General features: G+C 35.8%; 1 protein-coding gene across 1 annotated transcript; it reads left to right on the forward strand.

The window, feature by feature from the left end:
• Window positions 1–1,106: 1,106 nt before the first annotated feature.
• shox (shox homeobox) lies at window positions 1,107–9,482 on the forward strand. The gene is made up of 6 exons (XM_055216248.2): window positions 1,107–1,485; window positions 2,797–3,005; window positions 5,392–5,449; window positions 5,615–5,703; window positions 7,184–7,399; window positions 7,691–9,482. Exons 1-6 carry the CDS (start codon window positions 1,233–1,235, stop codon window positions 7,778–7,780), a joined length of 915 nt encoding a protein of 304 aa, XP_055072223.2. The 5' UTR covers window positions 1,107–1,232; the 3' UTR covers window positions 7,781–9,482.
• Window positions 9,483–10,449: the final 967 nt, after the last annotated feature.

Here is a 10,449-nt window from a genome sequence, read left to right on the forward strand (position 1 = left end):
ATAGAAATATTGGAAAATAAATGTCACAGATGGATTGATCGATTTTCTCTCCCACTAAAATAGTTCGAGAATCATTGTTATGCCGAAATGATTAAAGACTACAATTTAGTCTTTAATTGTAAAAGGGCACTTAAAATACTCTTCTAAATTGTTCAAATAAATTAACGCCTTGCATAATTATGACAAAAAAATCACCGTGCCGCATGTAACAGGACAATTATTTTAAATAATTAATTTTAAAATCACATTTAAACATTTTAAAACATAACAGCAACGGTCTGGCAAACTCGTTTATTTAACGTAAAATAAGAAAGAATTGCATAGGCGTTTGGTCACACAATGTTTTTCTCCTTGTCAGAAATTAAATAGTAATATGGACAGTATTTGATATCAATGCTATTAATTGTACTAGAACTTCACCTATAAGACTCGCAAATAAATAAAACTTCACTTTATTTAAAATATGAACTGCACAACAATAGGACACATTTTTTCCAACTGCAATATCAACTGTGTGCGAAACCGACCAATTTACTATACCTTGTAAACTAGTACCCTAATTTACTCATAACATTAAAATATTATGGAGATTATTTATTGAATATTATTTAAAATAAATATACATTTATTTTATTATGTGAACATGTTTTTATAAATATACTTTTAAATTAGATTTTTCTTCTTGAGACATAACAATAAAAACTACTCAGAAACACTCGTGCAAAAAGTTGTGTATAAATTGGGTAATCTTGAATCACCACAGTCAATTTAACACAAATAAACATACACTAATAGAACTGATGGTAAACGTCAATATAATAGAATGCACAAAAACTGATAATGGCATTCTGTAATATTCAGTTCCTCTAATTGCGTCAACGAAATTATCACAGAATTAATTAAACACGGTTCCCATTTCCAACTGACCACAGATCAGTGCAGGAATCCTAATTAATTATAATGAAATTAACGGGACTTTATCCAGTATAGCAGCATTGATTTGAGGAAAAGCCGCTGAAAGTTGAATTCAGAACCGCCTGTAATGACTCCAGACATGATGGCGATGGGGGCCGGGCTGAGGTGGCCGTGTATAAATAGTGTGATCTGAAAAACACAGACATAACAGCAGGAGTGATCTAAACCTACTACACGCCGGTATATCGCCGAAAGCACTGTTGAGCAGACACAGATTCGCGTTAGGGTAATTTTAAAGTGGATTTTTGTAATCAGCCATGGAAGAACTCACGGCGTTCGTGTCGAAATCCTTCGATCAGAAAACCAAGGAGAGCACCAAGGAGAGCATCACGTACAGGGAAGTTTTGGAGAGTGGTTTAGCCCGAGCCAGAGAGCTGGGAAACTCGGAGTCCAGCCTTCAGGAGATTACTGAAACCAACAACAACCATTGTGCGGTACACCTTTACAAGGAGCACGCAGAGCTGGAAAAGGAGAAATTGAAGGAGTTTAACGTGACAAGGGCTAGTGACGGTAAGTTGCAGTTACGCAAAGTGTCATGTATCTATTGGACACGTTTACGCATTTAGGCGTGTAAAGTTACTGTTCGCGCAAGACCTGCTATACGTTTGACTGTTAAAACATCTGCATTTGTGAATTTTTAGGTAATGTTCATTATATTACACAGTCGTTTTGATCGTCGTAAGAGGCGTGTGTGTGTGTGTGTATGTGAAGAAATTCAGCTGTATTCATTTAATGCATTTGGCACATGTTTGTTGTTATACGTGCCTCATAGATACATTATTACTTTTGTAAAATTAAAGAAACGCGTGATAAGTAAAAACGATCACAGCAAGAGAAGTGTATAAGCTCGCATTTGAATAATTATAATCAAAACAACAGGCCCCTTCTGCTGTCACATATGAAAGTACGATCTATTAATTTTTTTCTTATTTGTAGGAGAATAGAAAATTACTTTTTTATTAATACTAAACCTTAAAGTGTTATTTAAAGAGAGAAATGTGATTTATAATTAACGAAGCCTAATAGATTTTAGTTCTAAAACTGCAAGTAAGGCGTTATACGCTCGTCAAACATTACTTGTTTTAATCATAGCAGGCCCAGCCTGTTTTTAGAAAGCATCACTGTAATAATAATAATGATAATAATAACCTTAAACAAAAGAATATTGGCGATAATACGCATTAAAAATAAACAAACAAAAAACAACATTTATAGAGACAAATTTGTTGCAGTACAATGCTTTGCAAATATAATTGCTTTCAAACACTTGCAAATAACACACTTATTTAACAAAGTAAAGCTGCTTGGATTAATGCCCAAGTTCATAATTTTTTTAACAACAACACAAGTTCTATTGAATCAATTTTTAACTTTTTTGTATGTAATATTTTGATTGGTCTAGTTTGCCCTTTGAACAAATCTGAGAATTAAATTTTATATAAACTTTGCAAGCCTTTGTTTTAATTTTTGAAGTTAACTTAGTATTTGTATAGCACGTTTCACAATATTATAGCAGTTATATCTTTATTTATAACCCATTGTACAAGCCGAATTTTACACAGGCCTAACAAAGATTGTAAATCATACCAGTAAGGTTTTCAGTTTTTTAGAGACTTTGAAACAGTGTAGGCTGTGTTGACATGCATTATGTGTTAAAATTATATATTTCGTAGTTTGCCTATTTAGCTTTATTTAGTACTTAGGTCATAAATAATGTTGAGTTTTCGTTTAGATCGAGCATTTAAAAACCATTTGAATGGAAAAGATTTAAACGAAAGACTTCGTAAATTTTTAATGTTGACGTGTTGTGTTTCCACAAAGGTATTTATGACTGCAAAGACAAGAAGGAGGACGTGAAATCAGAGGACGAGGACGCACAGAGTAAACTGAAGCAGAGACGGAGCAGAACAAATTTTACCTTAGAGCAGCTGAATGAACTCGAGCGGTTATTTGACGAGACGCATTACCCAGACGCTTTCATGCGGGAGGAGTTGAGTCAGAGACTGGGCTTGTCTGAGGCCCGTGTGCAGGTAAACCTTAAATATAACATACAAAGCATATTTAGGATTTTCCCTAAATAATCTGAAAAGACAAAGACATCGTGAATACACAACATAAATATTTTGAGTGCAATTTTAGTCACATGGTAAATGTAAAATACTGCAACTAGAAATAATAATAAGAATGTGACAATATTGGCAAATGCACACAAATGTACGCACCACTGCGCTTCCTTTTACTACAATACAAACAACCTGCTAAAAGGTTCATTCGTTTTCATTGTTTTGCTTACATTGTCTTAATGTGGTTTAAAGTGGGCATATGTGTGAAAACACAACAGTAACACAGTACCTTATCAGTGTAGCATGACGTAAAAAGGTTACTTTTGTTTATTACTGTTATAATATCGCCATTAGCAGTACAAGAAATATTGGGCCTGTAAAACAGCGGTTGTTGTAGTGTTTGGGTTAATTGGTTTACTGAAGGTTAGGCTATAACTTAACGTTAATAACTTAATTTACATGTAAAATTAAAGGTGTTTTGATGGTAGCTTATAAGGTTGGAAATAAGGGGTAAATCAATTTACAAAACATTTTTAAACCCCTCTTAGGAAGAAAAGTATTTATAAAGATGTTTACTAGTAAAAGAAAAAAGATTCAATTAACAGAAATAGTATGATAAGCAGGCTTGCATTTACTCTCATCGTTTAGTTAAGTATGCAGGATTTAATTGGAAAATCATATCATAATATGCGCTAAAGAGATGTTAAACATTTCAAGACAGTTGTTGGTCTATTCACGTGTACACCAATAATTTATTTTATATCTAGCCATTTACAAGGGATCAGTTTCAGTAGTGGGTGTGTATGAAAAATCCTTTTAGGTCCTGCAGCAGCTATATTCAAAGGAAAACTTGCTTATGTGCTGCAGAAAGATCTAACCACATCATTAAAATTAATGAAGAGATTGAACCGCTGCTGCAGGGGATACCTTCTTATGTCACTCACCTCATTTTCTGCAACCTTATCTTTGTAATATCTGCCATTGGCTTGATATACTGTTCCTATAAAAATGTATTAGGAATAATTCAATTCTGTCTTAACTCCTACAGACACATACCCCGCGTTATACAATTTAATGGGAAAATAAGTAACATTGTTTGCCGGTGTGACAGCTTGCAAGCACGACATTTTTAATGTTTCAGAGGCGGAGGCGAAATCCGATTAAAGAGAAGAACAAAGAATAGGTCGTTTTGCAAAAGCTGTGATTTGATGTAGCAAAAAGAAAAGAAAAAAGCATGCTGCGTAAAATCTGTATGAAGAGTACAGTAGGCGCATTATGACATTTTATCACTGGTATCAATTTTTTATTTTTCATACAAGTCAGATTTAAATGTTATAGACGTGAGGTAGACTAGCAGATATTAACCTGTTACTATAGTGTTTTACAGAAACCCCACACCGACCAGCTGTCAAGAATCTAATTGAAAGTTATGAGACCTCAGCGAGGAGAAGGCAGTAATTCAATTACGACTAATATCTTTCGGTTTTTTGGTGCAGGGCTAAATTAAATGTCATTATTCACTGTCTCTAATAAAAATCAAAAGGAAATCAGATTAGGGTATTTGTGAACCGCATCATTGAGTGGTCCTTAATGAAGAAATAACTGTCGAAACCAGTGTAGCTCACATTCCCTATAGCTGGTAGCTGGATAATTACAATCGATCAAAGATTGAAAAATGATCCATTAATTTGGCATACTACAAGTCGTATATTGAACAACAACATAATACTACTACTACTAATAATAATAATAGCATAACAATAATATTTTTGATATTGAAAACAACGTGTCTGACACAGACCTTTGCTTTTAAATTTTAACGAGCGATTACATTGTATTGTTGTTGAAAATAGCAACGTTAATAGCCTGATCTAACTTAGTACTGACCAACGCGGGTAATAATGCGCAACTGTAAACCAAATGCACATTGTTTACAACTTGTGACACATTTGGTAAGCACACTGAATAGTTTATTGAATACAATTAAAACATGAGAAAAAAATTAAATAAACAGATAAAACATTTGCTTAGGCTTGTACACGACTCTATATAAAATAATATGCATTTATTTAGACCAAGCCGCAAAATAGATATCTAGTTCATTTTGCATTGCTTTTTCAATAATTAATTAATATTTGTCAAACAATGGATATCAGGACTTGTTTTTTCAAAGGTGTTTTTCATAAAATAATTAAAGTTAAATTGATGATTAAAGGCACAGCTCTTAATGTTTTTGTGATGTATGTTTTGTAATATCGATTGGAAAAGGAATTAAGAAAAATAAGAACTTTGCTTTTTTTAAATAAGATGAAAAGTTGATGGTCCGTAATCGTGACTTATTTCTGTGTTTTAGGTATGGTTTCAGAACAGAAGGGCGAAATGCCGAAAACAGGAAAATCAAATGCACAAAGGTAAACATGTTTAAATTGTCTTTTAATAAATGGGGCAGATATATTGTTAATATACGCTTATTTTGTTTAATGTGCAATCTTTCGTTTAAAAATATTTTTTACATAGCAATTAAACTTAAATTTGCAACATGAATAATTTTGTCGATTATTATTTTGCTCTTTCAGGCGTTATTTTGGGCACCGCGAGTCATCTGGACGCATGCAGGGTCGCTCCTTACGTGAACATGGGCGCACTCAGAATGCCATTTCAACAGGTAAGACAAAAACGAAAAACTCAAGTCATACTGTTCATTTTTAAACTTTTCTTTCGATGTGGCTATCTTTGTGATATAACTAAAACGCGACTATTAAAACGGTCACGTTTAAAGCCCAAATAAATGTCTCATCTAACAATATCCCCGATCTAAAACGTCGCCGCCGTATGATGTGTAAGCTTGACCAACAATCTGATTTGACGCTAGTCGAGATGCATTATGGGAATTGGGGAACCTTTCACCTCTGGGTTCCGATGAGAGACGAGTGAGATGAGAGAGACCGAGAGACATTTCATCTGGTGTCCGTTTCAGAAAGAAGCACAGTCTGCATCAGCCAGACGAGAGAGAGAGTAGCAATAATGAAGCTAATAGCACAGCAAGAGGAAGGCAGATAAAAGAGATTATGAAAGAGAGAAATAACTCACTGATGGTTATTGGCACTGAGAGGCATTGGCAGGGCCGAGGCGTGAGCACTGCATACTGAACACACAAATGTCCACCACCTGTTGTTCTGACTGGCCCGTTGCACAGTCCAATCTGACTGATCTGTGGAGACTAGGAGGCAATAGGCTCCTCTAATTTTGATGAATATTTTTACACAGTGTTAATTAAAATGAGACGAAGTGCCAAAGATTAAGAAAGAAGGCCTGTGGTTCGAACTTGTGAGCACCAAAGCAATTCAGACGAGACAGGCTGTATTCATACCTTATTATTTTCCAAAAATAACAGACTACCAAGTTTGACATTATTTATCCTCTTTTCAAAGTAATCTCCCTATGCTTCGTATGCTGGTGGAAAACAGAAAAAGAAACATTGGTTAAACATTCTTTCCCTGTGTCAAAAACTTGTGCAGCTTGTCAGATGTTGTATTTTGGTTGGACTGCGAAATGTAAAGCTTTGAAATATTTATGATCCCTTGCGCAGAGTAAGATACATGAGAAGAATACTAGCAAAGAAAATAAAAAATAAGTCACTTTTAAAGTCAGCAGATGTCTAATTTTCACCTCATCTTACTGAAATAATTGCTAAGAATCTGCAACCTGATATTTTATGCTGCCTGCTTACATCTTTTTCCCTTAGGAAATATCCGAATAAATATTTATATATATGAGAATGAATATTTTGGGTGCGAAATTGTTTATTTATGCCATTGAATATATAATTAAGATTACATGATGTTGCAGCTTAAAAGGTTGCGTGGAAAGTTTCTGTGCGGATCAAACTAATATGCTGAGATTTTCAACTGATGGAACTTCTTTGGCTATTAAGCTGTCGGTGCACACTGCATAATTCAGCCAAAGATCAGATGAAAAGAATGCAACGAGTGAACTGGCACTCAACTATTTTCATTGAAAACATTCAGTACAGGAGAACCGAAGGGAAGGGGGGTACCGAACGTCGTCCGAGTCCTGAAACCAGATCCCTGGCTGACCCCACGGCCGGTGACTAACTCTTGTGTTTGTTTTTGCTCGACCCACAGGTCCAAGCACAGTTACAGTTGGAGGGGGTCGGAGCGCACTCTCATCCTCACCTGCACCCACACCTCGCAGCCCACGCTCCCTATCTGATGTTCCCGCCCCCACCCTTTGGATTACCAATCGCGTCGCTGGCAGACTCAGCCTCCGCGGCCGCCGCCGTTGTAGCGGCTGCCAAGAGCAATAGCAAGAACTCCAGCATCGCTGACCTGCGACTCAAGGCAAGAAAACACGCCGAGGCGCTGGGACTCTGACCCCCATGGGCTTCTCTGCTGCTCTGAACTGATAATTGCTTCTAACACAAGACTAAAGCCTGTGAAAGGGCTGTGACACTCACAGTTAAAACAAAACAAAATAAAAACAAAAGAGAAAAAAGTGTACTGACGAGGGGTGTAAGGGGAGAGAATGAATGAAAGACAAAAAAGTCACAAAAAACCAGCTGCCAAAACAAACCACTTGTAGAGAAAGGTAATTAAATACCAATGAATCACCTTTTACTTTTCGCCCAACAGGCAGGACTTCTTGGAGGCCACTGGCTCAGCCCTTTCCAGGCACAGATCACAGCCCCAGGACCATACAAAAATGTCTGGATGTCTGTCTGAAAACCAGCGTTTAGGAGAGAAGACTTTTGTAAAAAAAAGCAAAGGCAGACACAAAGTGAGGCTAGAGGTCGAACAAGTGCGTTTTATGGACAGACACTGAGACTTTGGAAGTTCAACCTCAGAGCAAAGAAAAAGACGGCCATATTTGCCTCCTCCTACCACTGTGCCACTGCCTAGTGCACATGTTCAATTGAAGATAGACCTATTGGGGCTGGCCTCCATTGTAACTGACATACATCTATGTTGATCACTGCCATGATAACCCACCACTACAATTCATATCTAAAGCCGTCGTTTGCTTTTTTGACTTTTTCGTTCTGCTGTGGACAAAGACTGGAAACAGCAATAACATCAATGGTACAATCGCCTGGTTTTTAGTGGAATTCTTATGATTATTTCTTGTTTTGGGAGGAAATTTTGCATTGCTGTTATTTCCTCTGGGCATGTGTATGGACTTTAGCTTTCATTCCCATATTTTGTGCTCTATATGTGATGTGTCCGGGATTAGAAGTGAACCTAGCTTTTGCACTTCAGGTCTTGTATTAAGGAAGGTGTTTACCATCCTTAATGCGAGATGTACTACTTTTAGAAACTATTGAAATAATTCGGCTCAACGAAATGACTTTTTTTCAAAAGGATAAACAGTAACTGCAATTTTGTAATTTAAAAATGTAAGAAGCATCAGTTAAACTGAAATGCAATTATGTGCAGTTAAGTGCAATACTGTAAATATGGAAAACTTAATATAGCGGTTGATGTTTGCTAATTAAACAAACGATGATTTTAACTTGTTGGATTTTTTTGGCACTGATGTTGACGTGCTGAAGCTCTACAAACACATCTTTAAAAGCTGTGTAAGGGATAATTTGCTAATTCATTTGCAATGTGCCATAACTCCCAGAGGTACAATGGTATTCGAATATAGTTTTGTACACATAAAGAGAGATAAATTGATATCACCCTAAGGCACACAAGGAAAACTCATTTGACGCTCTACAAATATAATACAAATGCTCTAGGTTCGTGGGTCATAAATATCTGTCTGGTTTTCAGTACTGTATAAAAATCCACCAAAGACGGCAATTAAATATCATGAATCGAGGTAGTAAAACTGCACCGAAAGTATTTTTCCCAATATAGAAAAGTTAAGTTGCTGACAATATGAAATTTAATATAATACGCTCAAAAATTTCTTACCAAAACATTATTTTCATGACCACAGTACGAAGACTTCGAACTAACAGATCTTGCATGGTCAGGTCCACCTCTAACAATAAATGCGTGCGTTGTTTTGTTGTTCTCCATTTTTAGTAATGCTTCTTTAATTAAGGTCATAGGTGCTTTTATTTATTATTTTATCTGAAAGTTTATAAATGTTAAATAGTCAAATTTCAAGTGTACATATTTACATGGCTTTGCATTTATTTTTATATATTTTTTAAATGTTAACATTTGCAACGGTTTTAAGCAAACGTGTGACTGCAGTACATTTGTTTGACTAAAATGTAGCGTGTTTGAGTTTACAAACATTTCAGGGATGGTGGATGAAACCATAATACTTTGTGTTGAGATTTTGTTGTATCCCATTATTGCATATGCAAGCATGCCCAAACATGATTCGCCATCGAGTTTTTTTCTGTTGTTTCACAAAAAAGAATGTACATCCTGTACAAGTAATCTATCAATAAAAGTTATAAATATTTGTAATAGAGTTTGTAAAGCTTTGTGGCCCTCAGACATTTTATAAATAAAGGTTCCAGAACGAGAACTGGGTATGATTTAAAATATTATGCAACAATTTGATTCATTTTTCAAAAACTTTATCGAGGTGCCACGTTTGATTAAATGTAAAACATTATTACACTGGTAGAAGAAAATGGTCAAAATATGTACCACATGTTTCACTAGTCCTAAAATATACCATTAGGTACAGATATGTATACACTTGGTAACAATATAAGCAACTTTGAGGTACTAATACAGTAAGCGCTCTTTGTTACCAATTTGTACCACTGAGGTACTAATATGAACTCTCTAGATGTGCTTTTGAAAGGGTACAGCCCCAGTGACACCTGGGGTATAGATTTTGACCATTTTGCCTGTTTCATATGAACCAATATTTGCTAGTCTGAATACAGACATTCAGCAAATACAAATTTAAGCATGATCTCTTCTAACATTACCTTAAACTTAAAATGGTTTGCCATCCAAATGGCTTGGATGTAATTAATAAGTTTGTGCTCTTTGATATTTTTGGGTTGCAAATGTAATTAAAGAAAGCATTGCTCTTTGTCGAATATAACAAGTGTATAAGGTGCAGTTGTGCCCTAACTAAACTAACATCACAGCCACATCTGACTCAAACATTAGCAAGTCTTTTGTTGGATGGCTTGTTGCATCTGGTAACCCAAACCCAGATGTGTGTACACAAAGTAATTGCAGCAGGCAACATAGTGGCTTTTTGTCTAAATCACATTGAGAAATTAGTCCAAATGGCGTCCTGTTGAGCAAGTTCCCCCTTAAAAGGCTGGAGCAAGTTTAATTTGTAGCTTAGCGCTCATACATCAAGATGAAGTGATATAGGCCGAGGTTGATACCCCCATATTTAGGGACTGACCTCTTGCCGGGGTCTGCTGGATAGAGCAGAAAATAACAGCATCCTTTTACAT

The sequence above is a fragment of the Misgurnus anguillicaudatus genome, chromosome 17 (assembly GCF_027580225.2).
Source record: "Misgurnus anguillicaudatus chromosome 17, ASM2758022v2, whole genome shotgun sequence".
Classification (NCBI taxonomy): Eukaryota; Metazoa; Chordata; class Actinopteri; order Cypriniformes; family Cobitidae; genus Misgurnus; species Misgurnus anguillicaudatus.

Bases quoted from the DNA above. Each gene is read 5' to 3' on its own strand.
- shox (XM_055216248.2), top strand. From the start codon at position 1,233: ATGGAAGAACTCACGGCGTTCGTGTCGAAATCCTTCGATCAGAAAACC. The intron at 5,704-7,183 runs GTAAGACAAAAA...CTCGACCCACAG, and splicing joins TCAGAATGCCATTTCAACAG to GTCCAAGCACAGTTACAGTT. The intron at 7,400-7,690 runs GCAAGAAAACAC...TTCGCCCAACAG, and splicing joins TCGCTGACCTGCGACTCAAG to GCAGGACTTCTTGGAGGCCA.